The sequence below is a fragment of the Mesocricetus auratus genome, unplaced genomic scaffold, assembly GCF_017639785.1.
Source record: "Mesocricetus auratus isolate SY011 unplaced genomic scaffold, BCM_Maur_2.0 Super-Scaffold_100676, whole genome shotgun sequence".
In the NCBI taxonomy this organism is placed as follows: domain Eukaryota; kingdom Metazoa; phylum Chordata; class Mammalia; order Rodentia; family Cricetidae; genus Mesocricetus; species Mesocricetus auratus.
The window spans coordinates 103,232,313-103,248,656 of NW_024429266.1; the positions used below are offsets into that span (position 1 = coordinate 103,232,313).

General features: G+C 58.8%; 3 protein-coding genes across 8 annotated transcripts; 2 read left to right on the plus strand and 1 right to left on the minus strand.

Annotated features, from left to right (window-relative positions):
* Nucleotides 1-30: 30 nt before the first annotated feature.
* On the plus strand, nucleotides 31-5,674 carry Sf3a2 (splicing factor 3a subunit 2). Of its 3 annotated transcripts, none has more exons than XM_013123003.3 (9): nucleotides 31-160; nucleotides 2,394-2,552; nucleotides 2,660-2,731; nucleotides 3,359-3,405; nucleotides 3,639-3,748; nucleotides 4,279-4,328; nucleotides 4,400-4,540; nucleotides 4,639-4,707; nucleotides 4,848-5,674. In XM_013123003.3, exons 2-9 carry the CDS (start codon nucleotides 2,427-2,429, stop codon nucleotides 5,562-5,564), a joined length of 1,332 nt encoding a protein of 443 aa, XP_012978457.1. In that variant the 5' UTR covers nucleotides 31-160; nucleotides 2,394-2,426; the 3' UTR covers nucleotides 5,565-5,674. The 3 variants fall into 3 exon arrangements, with proteins under 3 accessions (XP_012978457.1, XP_005083343.1, XP_040594293.1); XM_005083286.4 differs by lacking the exon at nucleotides 31-160 and adding an exon at nucleotides 383-487; XM_040738359.1 differs by lacking the exon at nucleotides 31-160 and adding an exon at nucleotides 625-860.
* Nucleotides 5,675-5,796: 122 nt separating this feature from the next.
* Amh (anti-Mullerian hormone) lies at nucleotides 5,797-8,457 on the plus strand. 2 transcript variants are annotated; one of them, XM_005083285.4, is made up of 5 exons: nucleotides 5,797-6,401; nucleotides 6,782-6,924; nucleotides 7,094-7,202; nucleotides 7,291-7,450; nucleotides 7,553-8,457. In XM_005083285.4, the coding sequence occupies exons 1-5, from the start codon at nucleotides 5,993-5,995 to the stop codon at nucleotides 8,400-8,402; spliced, it is 1,671 nt and encodes a 556-aa protein (XP_005083342.1). In that variant the 5' UTR covers nucleotides 5,797-5,992; the 3' UTR covers nucleotides 8,403-8,457. The 2 variants fall into 2 exon arrangements, with proteins under 2 accessions (XP_005083342.1, XP_040594292.1); XM_040738358.1 differs by lacking the exons at nucleotides 6,782-6,924; nucleotides 7,094-7,202.
* A 539-nt stretch (nucleotides 8,458-8,996) lies between these two features.
* Nucleotides 8,997-14,125, minus strand: Jsrp1 (junctional sarcoplasmic reticulum protein 1). 3 transcript variants are annotated; one of them, XM_021234908.2, is made up of 7 exons: nucleotides 13,870-14,125; nucleotides 12,204-12,329; nucleotides 11,897-11,934; nucleotides 10,718-10,814; nucleotides 10,425-10,604; nucleotides 9,609-9,697; nucleotides 8,997-9,510 (listed from the first exon to the last, which is right to left on the minus strand). In XM_021234908.2, the coding sequence occupies exons 2-7, from the start codon at nucleotides 12,322-12,324 to the stop codon at nucleotides 9,061-9,063; spliced, it is 975 nt and encodes a 324-aa protein (XP_021090567.1). In that variant the 5' UTR covers nucleotides 12,325-12,329; nucleotides 13,870-14,125; the 3' UTR covers nucleotides 8,997-9,060. The 3 variants fall into 3 exon arrangements, with proteins under 3 accessions (XP_021090567.1, XP_012978452.1, XP_040594717.1); XM_013122998.3 differs by having other exon boundaries at nucleotides 11,897-11,937; nucleotides 13,870-14,113; XM_040738783.1 differs by lacking the exon at nucleotides 10,425-10,604 and having other exon boundaries at nucleotides 11,897-11,937; nucleotides 13,870-14,111.
* Between the last annotated feature and the right edge of the window lie 2,219 nt (nucleotides 14,126-16,344).

Below are 16,344 nucleotides of genomic sequence, written 5' to 3' on the forward strand. Positions count from 1 at the left end.
GCGCCACAAAAGTCTCAGGGAACGTTCCCGGAAGTCCCGGCAGAGCTGCTGCGCCTGCGCGTCGCGGGGCTTGTCGCGCGGCTTACCGTTGCGTGGCGCTACCGCGTCTGTCGGCGTGGTTGCGCGCAGAGTCCAAGAGGAAGGACACCGCCTGTCTTAGGTAACCGTCAAACACACTAGACGTGGGGCACTAGGTTAGGGCCCGTGGAAAAACAACGATTTCGTCCTGTCGCGATAGTATGCGCTCCGAGACGGAGAGACGAGCGAGAGTTCGCGCATAACCCGGTGCGCGTGCGCACTTCAGAGTCCGGCGCTCGTTTTCCTCGCGCCTCCTTAAAGCCGGGTCCACCTTCTGGGCATGCGCACACCTGAAACTCCGCCTTATTTGCTCCCGGAAGTGGTTGCTTAGTCCGTCGTGCGCGCGCGCACTGCGAAGTCGTGGGCGCCGCGGAGGTTAAGCCTGGGCAGCGCGGGCCTTGTGGCGCCGGTGAGGTGTTCCTCGGTTGTCGGAGGCGGCTGCCCCGGCTCTGGTGTCGTGGAAGGGGGCGGAAGTGCGGGCGCGGGGCCGGGCGGGCGGGCGGCGCGCTCTCGCGTGGCCCTTTGGCCGCCGCGGCCCTCGGTGCGGTCCTGGGCCTCGAGCGGCTTCGGCGCTCCTTGATGGCCGCAGAGCTCCTCGCTGGCCCTGGCGCCCGCCCACCTGGGCAGGGCGTTTGCTGGGATTGAAAGATAACGGGTTTCCACCCTGGGGCCGGGCCGCGCCTGCCTTCCCTGCCGTCGGCCGTCTCCTGGGCGTCCGCCCTCGCTTCCCGAGCCCGTCCCGGCGCTGGCAGAACCTTGTTTCAGACGGTGTCGCCGCACAGGTCCGCCTGACCTGGAGCTCTTAACTCACACCGTGGGGCCTCCGCCCCCAGGCTGCGGGATGAGGGCAGCCCGCTTTGGTGGGGAAGCAGGAAGATAAATGCTGGGGTTCACACTGCATCCCCCGTGTTTCCTTTTCCAAGGCTACCGTGGGTGCGTGGGTGGGTGGGTGGGTGGGTGGGTGGGTGGGTGTAGGTGTAGTCCACATTCCCCCGGTGGTTGTCAGCTGCCCAGTTTGGGTGCGACAAACTGAACTTGGATCTTTGCAAGGGCACCAAATGCTTCTCACCGCTGAGCCATCTTGAGCCTACCCGGCAGCTTTTATTACTTAAGACAGGATCTCACTGTGCAGCCCAGGGTGGCCTCCACCTCGGGCGTCTCCAGGGCGAGAGCTGCCATGCGCACCATAATTGTTTCCTGAGGTTGAAAACTCCAGGCTGTGAAGGTAGCTCAGTGACTGCTCCTTCCTCAGAACCAAGGAGTATGCTCGCCCAGGCTAGTTTGGCCTGCCTTTTCCCCCTCCAAAGCAGACGCTTTGCGTTTTCCCATTAGTGGATGCCCACGCCCCTACACGTAAAAGCACTCACCCTAGGGGCCCTGAGTTGCACCCTCAAGCCTGTGGCTGGCTGGACACCCTGTCCCCTCACCGGAAGTCAGAGTAGGTTTTCACCCTGTCACTGCCCCAGGTTCCCTCTTGTTCTGGAAGCCCTCGGCGAGCCTTGGACTCTGCTCTTGCGTCTGTGGGTGTGTGTCCCCTGGTAGCTTTTGAAGATGTGGACAGTGTTTCTCTTTTTCAGTCCTGTGTAACTGAGTATAAAACAGACCCAACAAGATGGTCCTGCCCACACGCATGCTCTCAGCCATCCCAGCGTCTCGAGGCCTGTGTGTCCCTTTTTCTGGCCCCTTCCTCCTTCAGAGCCATCAGCCAGTGACCTCTCTGAACCATCCTGAACTCCGTGGTGATGCTGTAGATAATAAGGATGCCTGTGTGTGGCTCCAAACTGATGGCAAGGGCTGCCCTCCACTCGTCTCCTGGACGCTGTCCCGAGTTTACCTCTGGGTTTAACCCAGTGCCCTGGGGCGGACACTGAGCGGTCTGAAGTGTTATACAATCTGAGAACACGGGCCTGGTGGACAGCGTTCAGGACTTGGAAGACTAGGAAAAACCATGTGTGTCAGATGGTGGGGGTCCTGTTTGGTGGATCTCTGAGGACAGCCTGGGCTACTTAGAGAGATCCCATCTTAATATGTCACAGCAGGCAAAGGTGGCTCATACCTACAGTCACTTCGGAGGATCAGTGTCTGCATGTCCCCACCCGTACCCCCTCATAACACCAAATAAACAGTTAGATGTGACCCCTGTAGTTTCAGGGTTAGGGGGACCAGGAGTTAAAACCTAGCCTCAGCTACACACTGAGTTTGATAGGGTCTCCGCCTAAGGGTTAGGTGGACGCCAATCTGGAGCGTAGAAGACTAGGGATGGCATACCTGCTGCCTGCACGTCCAGTGTTCTGAGTGCGCTGTTCTTGCTCTAGGTTTCTAGTTCCTGAAGTCCCCAGGCCTTCACCATGGACTTCCAGCACAGACCTGGAGGCAAGACTGGGAGTGGGGGCGTGGCCTCCTCCTCTGAGAGCAACCGGGACCGCAGGGAGCGCCTGCGGCAGCTGGCCCTAGAAACCATTGACATCAACAAGGTGGGGGTGCCTTCAAGTGGGGGTGTGGAGGACAGCATGCTCACCCACAGACCCTGGTTCATGGGGCCAGGCTCTGCGATCTATAGGGTACTCGTGTTCCCTCCCAGGACCCATATTTCATGAAGAACCATCTGGGATCGTACGAATGCAAGCTCTGCCTGACGCTGCATAACAATGAGGTAGGCGCTCCCACCTGACCCCTGTCCCCAGAACCGAGGGCCTCCTCAGGGCTGGTGCTTTGGTTGAATTCTTTTCTTTTTTCCTCAGCTATGCTGAGTGGACAGCCACTGAACTGAGTCCCTGTGTAGCTCTGATTAGGCCAGGAACTCGTGACCCTCCTGCCTGGTCCTACACTGAGGGTGGCCTGGAGACCCGCTAACCCTTTTTCTTTCACTGGCCTGTCCCCAGCCAGCCGCAGGGAAGGGTTGTAGCTGTGGCTCTTTCTCTGGGGCCCTTTGTTAGTCCAGAAGTTACCTCCCCACCCTCTCGCTGGATGAGCAGACCCACCAGCTTGACTTTGTTGACAATGGAGTCAGGCTGACACAGCAGGGCAGACTGCCAAGGAGCTTAGCTTAGGCCTCCACCCCCTGTGGGAGCTCCTCAGGCACCTTCCAGACCCCTGTGTGGAGTCAACGCTGATGCTGTCCTGACCACAGGACTTCTCAGGGAGGCCTGGCAACTAACCTGTCTCCTCAGTGCAGCCACAGCCCTGTGCACCCCTGCAGGCTCCCATGCTGGACGCCATTCGAGCCGCCCTGCCTGTCCTGCCCGCCACCCTCAGTGATGTGTCTCCTTTCTCTTTGCAGGGGAGCTACCTGGCTCACACCCAAGGGAAGAAACATCAGACCAACTTGTGAGCCCTCACTTGGTGTGGCTTGGTGGGGGGGGGGGACCCATGGCAGAGCTATGGCTAAGAAGCAAAGACTGGGGGAGACTGGTGCCCGCCTGCTGTGCCCTAGGTGGTGCACTCCAGGGCTGAGCCCTCACCCTGTCTGTCGGGGACTCCCAAGGCCAGGGGTTCTGGCACCTGGGCGCTTGGCCTTGGAAGCTGGTAGAGGGCCCCGCACCTGTGTTTCCTGTCTGTAGAGCTCGGCGAGCTGCCAAGGAGGCCAAGGAAGCCCCCGCACAGCCAGCCCCCGAGAAGGTCAAGGTGGAGGTGAAGAAGTTTGTGAAGATCGGCCGCCCTGGCTACAAAGGTGTGTGGTGTCAGCCTGCCCATGAATGACACAGATGTGTCTCCCTGGCCCCTAGGACACACAGCACAGCTGCCGCCACCTGTGTCCTCAGCAGCCCACAGTTGGCAGATAAGCACCCCTCCCACTAGAAACTCCCAAAAGAGAGGGAGGCAGGTTGTCTGCAGTCAGTGCTCCCAGAGACCCTCCCACAGGGGCCCTGAGTGACCTGGACTATCCAAAAAGCCAACCATGTGTCCAACAGGGAGCCAGGTGCCCCAAGAGTCACCGTTGGCAGTCAGGGTACTGGGGAAGCTGACACTGAGGCCTTCCCCTCACTGTCCTGCATGCAGGGCTGGGCTGGCTTCCCCTCACTGTCCTGCATGCAGGGCTGGGCTGGCTTCCCCTCACTGTCCTGCATGCAGGGCTGGGCTGGCTTCCCCTCACTTGGATCCTAGCCAGGTGGCCAAGGAGCAGAAGCCAGGCCTTGTAAGGGGAACCCTGCTCTGGTGAGCACCCACAACACATGACACTCCGTCCCCTCTGTGTTGCAGTGACTAAGCAGAGGGACACAGAGATGGGCCAGCAGAGCCTGCTGTTCCAGGTGAGGTGGGGCCAGCGAGGGGTGGGCCAGGCGGCCAGGTGCCGGTGCTAAGGCTGCTGTGCTCCCCACAGATTGACTACCCTGAGATTGCCGAGGGCATCATGCCCCGCCACCGCTTCATGTCTGCCTACGAGCAGAGGATCGAGCCCCCAGATCGCCGCTGGCAGTACCTCCTCATGGCTGCTGAGCCCTACGAGACCATTGCCTTCAAGGTACTGACCCTGAGGACTTGAGAACAGCTAAATTGAGGTTTGTCTGTCTGCACTGGCCCCCACCCTGGGGTGCTGCAGCCTCTGCTTCCCTCCTCCAGGTGCCAAGCCGGGAGATTGACAAGGCTGAGGGCAAGTTCTGGACCCACTGGAACCGAGAGACCAAGCAGGTGAGGTGTGGCAAGCTTTGTCTGGGTACTCCATTCACACACACACACACACAGTGACCACAGTCTCTCTCTCTCTCTCTCTCTCTCTCACACACACACACACACAGTGACTGCAGTCTCTCACCATTCTCCCCCTGCAGTTTTTTCTACAGTTCCACTTTAAAATGGAAAAGCCACCGGCCCCACCCAGTCTCCCAGCCGGACCCCCAGGCGTCAAGCGGCCCCCACCCCCACTCATGAACGGCCTGCCTCCTCGACCACCGCTGCCAGATGCCTTGCCCCCACCTCCCCCTGGTGGCCTGCCTCTGCCCCCTATGCCCCCCACAGGGCCTACTCCCTCTGGGCCCCCTGGACCTCCCCAGATGCCTCCACCAGCGCCTGGGGTCCATCCACCCACCCCGGTAGTCCACCCACCCACATCTGGAGTCCATCCTCCAGCCCCTGGGGTGCACCCCCCAGCACCTGTGGTCCACCCCCCAACATCCGGGGTCCATCCCCCAGCTCCGGGTGTGCACCCGCCAGCCCCTGGGGTGCACCCAGCAGCTCCAGGGGTGCACCCTCCCCCATCAGCTGGAGTACATCCTCAGGCTCCAGGGGTGCACCCGCCTGCTCCTGCAGTTCACCCTCAGGCCCCTGGGGTGCACCCCCCAGCCCCTGGTATCCACCCTCAGGCTCCTGGGGTGCACCCCCAGCCGCCTCCTGGGGTCCACCCTGCGACCCCTGTGGTCCACCCTCAGCCTCCAGGGGTTCACCCCTCAAATCCTGGGGTGCACCCAGCTCCTATGCCCCCCATGCTAAGGCCCCCACTCCCCTCAGATGGCCCTGGGAACATGCCTCCCCCTCCCCCAGGCAACTGAGCAGTGACCCCAGCATCCTTTGCTGCCTGTGTGTGGCCTTCCCCGTGGCCAGTCCTTGGAAAGTTTTCTATTTTGTCCTGTCCCGAGCCCATTAAACAGCCTCCCCCGTGTCTCCCTGTCTGCCGTGTGTTTGTGGTGGAGGGTGGGCGGGTGCTGCTCGCCTGCACTGAAGGCGCCATGACCCCGCTGTGAGTCCTCCAGGGGGCTCTCTAGGCAGATGGGAACTACCCAAGGACAGCCCCAGCCTCAGCAGTTGTGGGCCTGGCTCTGAGGACAGAAAGTCCTTTGAGGAAGCCACCTCCCACCTGCTGTGCATGCGGGGCACCGGCACTGTCCCCAAGGTCACCTCCGGGGTTGATAGGGGTGTCCCTCCCAAGCACTGGCTCAGCCACACATAAGCAGTGCCTCCCAGCCCTCACTGCTCCACCATGCGGGGTCCACCCCTCTCTCCGCTAGCGCTGCTGGTGACTATGGGCGCCGTGTTGCAGGCCGAGACCCTCAAAGAAGAGCTCAAAACCACCACCAGCACCAGGGGCCTTATCTTCTTGGAAGATGGGGTCTGGCCTCCCAGCAGTCCCCCAGAGCCCTTGTGCCTGGTGACGCTGAGAGGCTTGGGGAACACAAGCAGAACCCCGCTGAGGGTAGTGGGGGGCCTGGACAGCTATGAGCATGGCTTCCTGGAGGCCGTACAGGAGTCTCACTGGGGACCCCAAGACCTGGCCACCTTTGGAGTCTGCAGTCCTGACTCCCAGACTACCCTGCCGGCCCTGCAGCGCCTTGGGGCCTGGCTGGGGGAGACTGGGGGACAGCAGTTGCTGGTCCTGCATCTGGCTGAAGGTATGTGAGGGACCCCGTTCACCCCTGTGCCCTGGGCCTGTTACTACCTGAGGCTCCTCCCGGGTCTTGGCAGAGGCCTGGGAATCCTGTGTCTTGGCTGCAAGGCAGAGCCTTGTACGCTCGTGGGTACGCTCAGTGGGTATGCTCGTGGGCAGAATGGCAGCACAGCACCCAGGGATCACTCCCTCCATAGCGGGCAGACTTCCCTTCAAGCGAGGTCCTCACCTCACACCTCACACCTAGGAACGGGGTCCTTCAGGCCTGCCTGGCCTCAGGAGAGCCCCAGTTAGATTCCAGCTGAGGAGATCTCTGCAGCACAGGTCTTGAGAAATGGAAACTAGAGTCCGCAGACTCACTTGTCACCAATATGCGTTCCACAGTGATATGGGAGCCCACGCTCTTACTGAAGTTCCAAGAGCCTCCACACGGGGGAGCCAGCCGCTGGGAGCAGGCCTTGCTGGTGCTATACCCTGGACCTGGCCCCCAGGTCACAGTCACAGGGGCTGGGCTGCAGGGCACACAGGTACCTGAGAGTAGCGTGGGGCCATCCCCGAACCGCCATCTGCTTGGGGTGGATAAAGATCTGCCTAATGGAAGGGCTCCAGGGGTCAAGAGTACGCCTGGACGTCTTCTCAGTGTGGGAGGGGTAGCCTGCCATGCTTGCCAGTCCCCCTGAGCGCCCGTGTCCACAGAGCCTCTGCCCCACTCGAGACACCCGATATTTGGTGCTGGCTGTGGACTTTCCAGCGGGGGCCTGGAGCGGCCCCGGCCTCGCCCTAACCCTGCAGCCGCTCAGAGAAGGTAGGCACAGCAGGAAGAGAGAGGACTGCGTGGGAAGAGGCCGCCCTCAGCCCTTGCCCTCGGCCAACCATGTGCCCACCCTCCGCAGGTGCCACCCTGAGCATCACCCAGCTGCAGGCCTTTCTGTTTGGCTCTGACTCTCGCTGCTTCACACGCATGACCCCAACCCTGCTGTTGCTGCCGCCTGTCCCGCCATCACTGCAGCCAGCGCATGGCCAGGTGGACACCATGCCCTTCCCGCCGCTCAGGTGTGCGCCCGGCTGGGGCAGGAACCGGGAAGTTGCGCGCAAGGAGGTTGCATCCGCCACGCCCTCTTGTGCTCACGCCTCGCCCACTGCGTTCTATTCCAGGCTGTCCCTGGAGCCAGAGGAGCTACTGCACAGCGCCGACCCCTTCCTAGAGACCCTTACTCGCTTGGTACGTGCCCTACGGGGACCCCCGACCCGGGCCTCGCACACACATCTGGCCCTGGACCCTGGGGCGCTGGCCAGCTTCCCACAGGGCCTCGTCAACCTGTCGGACCCCGCTGCACTGGAACGCCTGCTCGATGGGGAGGAACCCCTGCTCCTGCTGCTGTCCCCCGCTGCAGCCACCATGGGGGACCGCACGCCGCTGAAGGGCCCCGCCTCTGCTCCTTGGGCAGCCGGCCTGGCACGCAGGGTGTCCGTGGAGCTGCAGGCAGCGGCCTCAGAGCTGCGGGGCCTCCCGGGCCTGCCACCCGCTGCGCCCCCACTGCTGTCCCGCCTACTGGCACTGTGCCCCAACGACACCCACAGCCCCGGGGACCCGTTGCGCGCCCTGCTGCTGCTGAAGGCGCTGCAGGGCCTGCGTGCAGAGTGGCGTGGGCGGACAGGCAGCGGGAGGGCGGGGCGCAGCGCGGGGACAGAGACGGATGGGCCCTGCGCGCTGCGTGAGCTGAGCGTGGACTTGCGCGCAGAGCGCTCGGTGCTCATCCCCGAGACCTACCAGGCCAACAACTGCCAAGGCGCCTGCGTGTGGCCGCAGTCCGACCGCAACCCGCGCTACGGGAACCACGTGGTGCTCCTGCTGAAAATGCAGGCGCGGGGAGCCGCCCTGGGGCGCCTGCCCTGCTGCGTGCCCACTGCCTATGCTGGCAAGCTGCTCATCAGCCTGTCCGAGGAGCGCATCAGCGCGCACCATGTGCCCAATATGGTGGCCACCGAGTGTGGCTGCCGGTGAGGTGATGCCCGCCTTGCCTCCAGTCAGTTCTCCAATAAAGATCAGCAAACACTCAGCTGGGGTGTCTGCGGGGGAAGGGACCTCCTGTCACCTTTCTCAAGTGCAACACGCACGCGCGCGCGCACACACACACACACCGTGAGGAAGCTCTCTGTCCCCATCGCGTTTCCTTTTTAGAGACAGAGTCTCTCTATGCAGCCCATGCTGCCATGGAACTCGCTCTGTAGAACAGGCTGACCTCCAAAGGTTCACAAAGAAACTCAGCCTCAAAAATGTGTGTGTGGGGGGGGTGATAGCTCAGCAGTAAAGGCCACTTGCTCACCCCAACACACACACTCAATCTAAAAAAGAAAAAGCAGCGGAGTGTGGTGGCGCGCACCTGCATCCCAGCACTTTGGAGGTGGAGACAGGCGGATCAGAACTTGGAGCCAGGCCCTGGATGGAGGTCAGAGGACAACCAACCGAAGTTCCTCCTCTCCCTCCACAGTGTGGGTCCCGGGATTGGACTCGGGTAGTCGGGCTTGGCGGCTGACTGATCCCATCCCCATTTCTCCGACCCTTGGGGTCCAGACACACAGGAGAAGACGACGCGGCTGCCGCAGCACGAGCTTTATTCGCTGGTGCTGCAGGGAGAGGGGGTGCGGGATTCAGGGCAGGCTCAGTCGCGCCCCTTGCCCCCACCGGGCTTCTGTCTGGACCGGGCGTCAAGGTCACGGCGTCGCCGGGGATGCCGCTTCTCAGGCTCGAGTTCTCTGGAGTCCCGCGCCCACGGCCGGGGGCCTCTTTCACTCTGCTCCCAGCGCCGGGGCAGGGGTTGGCGGGGCTCCCTGGTGGCCCGCGGTGGTCTCTCCTCCCTCCTGGGCTTGTCCTTTCTCGGCTTCTCCTTCAGCTTCTCTCCTTTCCTTGGCTTCTCCTTCCGGGGCCGCTTCTGGGACCCTCGGTCTCCAAGGGGGGCGTGCTCCTCCCCAGAGGCCTCCCGCTGGGGCCCCTCAGGCTCCCCCAGGGCTTCTGTAGCCTCAGGCTCGTCCTGCTTCAGTGCCTGGGGCCCGGGCGGCCCGGGCTTGGGCTCCGGAGGCCCGGATGGAGGTACCGAGAGCGGGGGCTTAGGCTATGGAGAGACGATGTGGGGTCTGGGGTTCGCGCCCGCCTCCCCACAAGCCCCGCCTCCTCCCTGGGAGCAGCCCCATCAGGTGAAGGGAGGCTTACCGCAGACGGTGGCGCCGACTTCTTGGGTGGAAGACTGGGCGGGACCCACTGCTGAGGGGCAGCCACCGCCACCTCCCCAGACACTGCATCTGAAAGTCAGTCAGTCTGGGCTGGAGGACACAGTGCACCCTCCTCATCCTCCCACTCAGCCCCAGAACCCCGTTCCCGGGATGGATGGAGTTGCAGCCACCTGCTCCATCCTCCCAGGGAAGTGCAGGCGGCTCCTGCTGCTGGGGTACCCCAACCTCTCCCTAGATGTGTGTGTGTGTGTGTGTGTGTGTGTGTGTCTGTCTGTCTGTCTCTCCCCCCCCCCCCCGTTGAGTGGCCATTGTCCTCTTCCCAAGTCGCATGGTGGTGGCTAGAGAGTGTGCTTGTGTTGGGGGGCCCTCTGTACTGGGGTAGGGTGTGGGTCCCTTCTCTAACGAGGGATGGCTTGTCACCCTGGCTGGGAGGCGGCTGAGGCAGGAATGCCATGAGCTCCAGGCTAGTCTGTGCTACAAAGTGAGCCATTGACTAAAAAACAAAAAGTCAGGGTCCACGTGTACCCCTGTCATCCCAGCTCTTAGAGGGTCAAAGCGTGGGATCAGGAGGCCAGCCTGGGCTACAGAGAGAGCTTGAGGCCAGGCTGGACTATTTGAGTCTATGTCTCAAAAAAAAGAGAAGTCTAGGTGTGGGTGACACACGCCTGACGCGCGCCTTTAATCCCAGCACTTAGGAGGCAGAGGTGGGCAAACGCACCCCACCTCCTTGGAGAGGACTCCAAAGAGCACTGTTCTGAACCGTGCGCGGGCCCAAGCCCCTCCTCCCAGAGCTCACTCTGACACAGCTGGAGAACCCAGCCCAGCAGCGCCACCAGCGAGGCCAGCACCAGGCACTTGTTGAGTGTCAGGTCTCCCCAGGGCAGGTCGTCGCTCAGAGACGGCGGCGGCGGCGGCGGTGGCTTCAGGGGAGGCGCAGCCTGCGACCTCCTGCGCGGCGCGGGAGCACCGTGGGGACCTGGGGGTGGCGGGGGAGCGCTCTGTCGCCTGTGGCTCCTGCCCCTCCCCAGGCTGCAGCCTCCTTCTGCGTAGGTCCACCCCCGCCCGCTCACCCCCGCCGAGCAAACCCACTTGTCTCGGCTTTCTGCATCCTCTTGCTGGTTCCTGGGCCCTCCTTGGCCGCAAGCTCTTTCTCTGCAGCGCCAGAGACCCCTGGATCCTGGGGGGCCTGTAGGGCGTCACAGACATTTCGCGAGGGATTTCAGTACAGATTTCTTACGGGGAGGCGGCTGTGGACCACCACCTGCCCACAAGCAAGTTGTAAAGACACCTATAATCCCAACACCTAGGAGGTTGAGGCAGGAGGATGGCCTGCAGTTGGATGCCACCCTAGGCTGCATAGTGAGGCTGTATCTAAAACTCAACAGGGCACCCGGCCAAGCAGCTCAGTGGGTGATGGCGCTGTTTCCAAAACTAACAGCCCGAGTTTGATCCCCAGGAACCCCCGGTGGAGGGAGAAAGCTAACTTAGGGAAGATACGTAAGTACACATGTACATAAATACTTGTGTATGTATACATACGTAGTAAATACATATATACAAATGAATAAATACATGTGCATATATAAGTATATATATTAATACATTAGAAATTACAGAGATAGCTCAGCAGTTACAGCATGGGCAGCTCCCACAGAGGACCCAGATTCGATTCCCAGCACCCGCATGGCAAGTCATGACTATCTGTAATTCCAATTCCAGGGGATCTGTGGTCCCCTTCTGGCTTCTGAAGGCATCAGGCACACATTCATGCAGGCTAAACACATAAAATAATAAAAATTAAATAGAAACAAACACTCAGACATAAAATATAAATGAAGGAAAACTTTTTTGTTGTTTTTTGAGACAGGGTTTCTCTGTGTGGTCCTGGCTGTCCTGGCACTCACTCTGTAGATCAGACTGGCCTTAAACTCACAGAGATCCTCCTGCATCAGGAGTGCTGGGATTTAAGGTGTCCTGACCACTGCCCCAGTGCATTCCAGCACTCCGGAGGTGGAGACAGGGCTCAGGGTGCAGGGCCATTCCTGAGGTTTGAGTTTGAAGACAGCCTGAGCTACATGACACCCTAATTCATGAGAGAGAGAGAGAGAGAGAGACAGAGAGAGAGACAGAGACAGAGACAGAGACAGAGAGACAGACAGAGAAGAGAGGAGGAGAGGAGGAGAGGGAGGGAGGGAGGGAAAGGAAGAACAAGAGACAGTCATTCCTTTGGCCAGGCTGTCCTCAGTTCCCAGGGTCACAGCTACTCACATGTGTCCAGTCACTAGGGTCAGCATGCCTGGATGCCCCTGCTGGTGGAAGATAAGACGAATCAAGAATATTCACCACCCCTGACCCATCCCATCCTCTACCCCCGCGCTGCCAGGAAATGGGTGATGGCAGCTTCCATTGCAGGGAATACCAGGTTCAGAGACACACAACATGTCTTATAGTGAATTCCAGTCCGGATTTGTGTAGCCAACCCCTAAAGCCAGATGTTGGGGGCAGGAGGCTGTTTGCCCTGCCCAGCCTGGGAGATTAAGTGAGATGAACCTCTCTAATCAGTCAGGGTAGGTACCTAGTGCTTTGCTGTCTGGCCTCCGGCCTGAGCGTGGCTCCTCCAGTAACGGGGGGAGGTCATCGTTGGGGAGACAGCTGCCCAGGCCCCCATCCAGATCCTCCAAGCTTCTGGTTGTCATGGAGACTGGAAGATGAGCAGGGAGACAGGTTGTGGTTTTACCTTAATCTGTCTTCACTGGAGAAATTCAGGCTCTTTTTTGTTTTGTTCTGTGTAGCCCTGGCTATACTGGAACTCACTCTGTAGACCAGGCTGGTCTGGAGCTCAGAGATCCGCCTGCCTCTGCCTCCAGGGTGCTGGGATTAAAGGCATAGGCCGCCACACTGGGCAGACACTCATGCACTTGCATGCCTTCAAGCTCTTCATTAGGACCCCTTCCCCATAGCCCAGCCACTGGAGGACCCCCAGAGCCCATCGGTGGATCACAGAACACAGCCAGCGCTCGGAGAGGCCCAGAGCCTACCCAAGGCCACACAGGAATGAACCCAAGACCCACGCTGGAACCCCGCTCCCTGGGGCTGGCGCAACTTCTCTGAGACCATAGACTATTTTTATCTGGTGTCTAAGGCCAGCAGGACTGATCAGCCTGGCAGCGCAGCCACTCCCCAGGCTGTTGCTCCCGGGCTGCCCTCAGCCGGCCCCCTCGCACTGAACCCTCACTGTGCTGAAGCCTCAGCAGCCCACCCAGCCTGACCCTCACTGTGACACCTGAGGAGCAGGACAAGGGTCCTGAGGACTTTCCAGTCACAACACTGACTCTTGCCTGTTCCCACAGGGCACGTGCAAAACTAAGACCAGGGTTCTGCTGAGGTGGATACCAGACACCAGCCTTGCTAATCAGGGAGGGGTGTTTCCATGGCCCCTGGCTGCCCCCATGTGTCCCCATTCCTAGACAGAGATACTTTAAACCAGGGAGGGTATGGGCCAGAAAGATAATTCAACAGGTAAAAGCTTGCAGCCAAGCTGACAATCTGAGTTCAATTCTTCATCACCCTCTTGGGGGGGTGTTTCAAGACAGGGCTTCTCTGTGTAGCCCTGACTGTCCTGGAACTCACTCTGTAGACCAGGCTGGCCTCGAACTCACAGAGATCCGCCTGCCTCTGCCTCCTTAGTGCTGGGACTAAAGGTGTGCGCCATCACTGCCTGGCCCTTCAACCCCCTTTACCCACAACCCCCAGCTGGAAGGAAAGTCTGGGCTCCTCAGGATGGCTTCTGAAGACCACACAGGCACCTTAACACGTACGTACCTTAGCATATACACTTATAAAAAATTAAATATTTAAAATATCATTTTAAAATGTAATAAAAATAAAGCCGTAGGCCGGGCGTTGGTGGCGCACGCCTTTAGTCCCAGCACTCGGGAGGCAGAGGCAGGCGGATCTCTGTGAGTTCGAGACCAGCCTGGACTACCAAGGGGAGTTCCAGGACAGCCTCCAAAGCCACAGAGAAACCCTGTCTCGAAAAAAACCAAAATAAATAAATAAAATAAAAAAATAAAGCCGTAGAAGTCTCCTCCTGTGGGGGGAGGGGCCCAAACCACAGGAGGGTCATGGAGTTTGGCCCCTCCCTGTGTGGGGGCTCACCGAAATTGGGGACCCTAATGGACATCAGGGATCCCTTACCAAGCTCTAGGACCCACAACTCTATCCCCCACAGCCCCTCTTACCCTACAGTCTCCGAGCAGGGCTTGACAAACAGGATAGCGTAGCGGGCCGAGGAGTGGCCAGTGATGGACAGCAGCAGATGGTCAGAGGCAGCCGCGGGTGGGGACCAATTGGAGACCGCCAGGGAGTCAGGAGGAGGGGTTTCCACGGGGTCACTGGCAGGATGGCTGCCATCCCAGCCACCCCAGCACTGGTGCAGGGCAGAGAGCTGCCTGAGTGGCAACTCACCCAGGGCAGCCTCCAGCAGGAATCAGGGGACCTTGCTTGCTGCTCGGTACCAGCGGCTCCCGCCCAGCGGCCGAATCTGTGATTCCAGCAGCGGCTTCTATGAAAGCCCTTTGGCCGGCTGGTCCCTGCCCTGAGTTTCAGGCTGACTCAGAACTGTTTTCCAGGGCCTAACAGTTTCTTTCTTTCTTTTTTTTTAAATTAAAAAAAATTATTATTAAGTATGCAGTGTTCTGCCTGCATATCAGAAGAGATCTCATTACAGACAGTTGTGAGTCACCATGTGGTTGCTGGGAATTGAACTCAGGACCTCTGGAAAAGCAGTCAGTGCTCTTAACCTCTGGGCCATCTCTCCAGCCCCCTAACAGTTTCTTTTTAAACAATTCAATTTAATTTATTTATTTTTGTGGTAATGTGTCTTGAATCCAGGACCTTAGCAACCCTCACTGGGAATTCTACGCCGGGCTCCACCCCTGACCACACCCCAACCCCTCACTGGGGCATTCTAGGCCGAATCTCCACCCTGACAACTCTCCCAACTCTTCACTGGGGAATTCTAGGTAGATAGTGTGGGCACAGTGACACAAAAATGTCATAGCATCAGGGAACGAGGGACTGGAGTCAGGTGTGGGCTTCCTGGTGGTGGAATTATCTCACACTGACTGGTAAACAGGTTTTTATGTGGAATCCAGATTCTGGGACAGCCCTGCTCAGAGCTTCAGTTTCTTCATGTGCAAAATGGGATTTCTTCCTAGACAGTGCTGAGGTAGAAATGGACCATTCCCTTAGAGACCAATTTCCTGCAGTGGAACACTTTCAAAACCGTGCCACGTGCTGGGGAGCCTGGTTTTGCATCCCGATGCCTCACGGCTCTGAAGAACAGACAGATGACACAGGTCATCCATGACTTTACTATCTGCCCATGTCGTTGCTTAGCCAATCAACAAACACAGCCCAGGGCAAGCCAGGCATGTAGAAATCACTGTCACTTTAAACATTTACTTCGTGTAAGTTAATGTGTGTAGGCATCCACGCTACAGAGCTTGTGTGGCTTGGGGATCCCTTTCCTGGTTCTAGACTCTCACCATGTGAGCTCTACCAGTAAAGGTGCTTGCCAACGTGAGCTTGATGACAGAGGCCCAATCTATAACCTGTGGCCTGGAATCAGGTTGACCTTGAACTTGCAACCTTTGACTCTCAAGCTGGATAGCAGGCATGCAGCTTTTGTTTTTGAGACAGGGTCTCAAGTAGCCCAGGCTGGCCTGAGACTCACTGTGTAGCTGAGGACAGACTTGGATTCCTTGTCCTTCCCCCACCTCCCGATAGGAAGAATGACAGACATCCGTGACCATTATTGCCTCTGGGTCTTTAGGTTTTCAGCATATGTCTGGTCAGTTTTCTATTATTAATAAAAACCTAGCCGGGCGTTGGTGGCTCACGCCTTTAATCCCAGCACTCGGGAGGCAGAGGCAGGCGGATCTCTGTGAGTTTGAGGCCAGCCTGGTCTACAGAGCGAGTTCCAAAGCCTCCAAAGCCACAGAGAAACCCTGTCTCGAAAAACCAAAAAAAATAAAAATAAAAATAAAAACCTGATTAATCAGAGAAGCAGCAGAGAAGCAACCAGTGACCTTCTCTCTCTCACCTTCCCATGATCCAAAAGGGCCCGCAAATTTTTATAAGCCCCCCCTCCTCGTTCCCGTGTCCCTCCATATATTCTGGGTCCTCCTCCAAAACCTCTATGGCTGATTCTGGTCACCTTGCTGCTAGCTTTACCCTCTGATTCAAAGTAAACTTTATTAACAATCTTGGAGTGTCAGTGTGAACAAGTATCCAGCAACACTTCCCTCGTTTTCTCTAAATAAAAAGAAAGGTTGAAAAACCTCGGCATCAAAGCGCCGGGCACTGAACCGAACCCTCTGCCCAAGAACCGGGGCCAGACCACTGGCTGCAAATGCAAGAGGTGATTTATTGAGTACACAGGCGCCTGCGGATGCTACTGCAACTCAGGTGCAGAGCATCCTGGGCTTTCAGGGAGTACAATATTTATAGAGTTTCAATGGTTACATAAGTAACAGGCATTTCATTGGCTCATCTTGGGGGCAGGGGTAGTTCCCACGGACTAAGTTTCCTGGTATTACTTTATGAAAGACCCAGGCATACTTCAGCAATTATTATCCTGGTCCCATGACTACTATGGTGATCATAGACACAACTGGGGGCAAGGGTAGTTGCCAAGGACTAGGTGTCCTGGT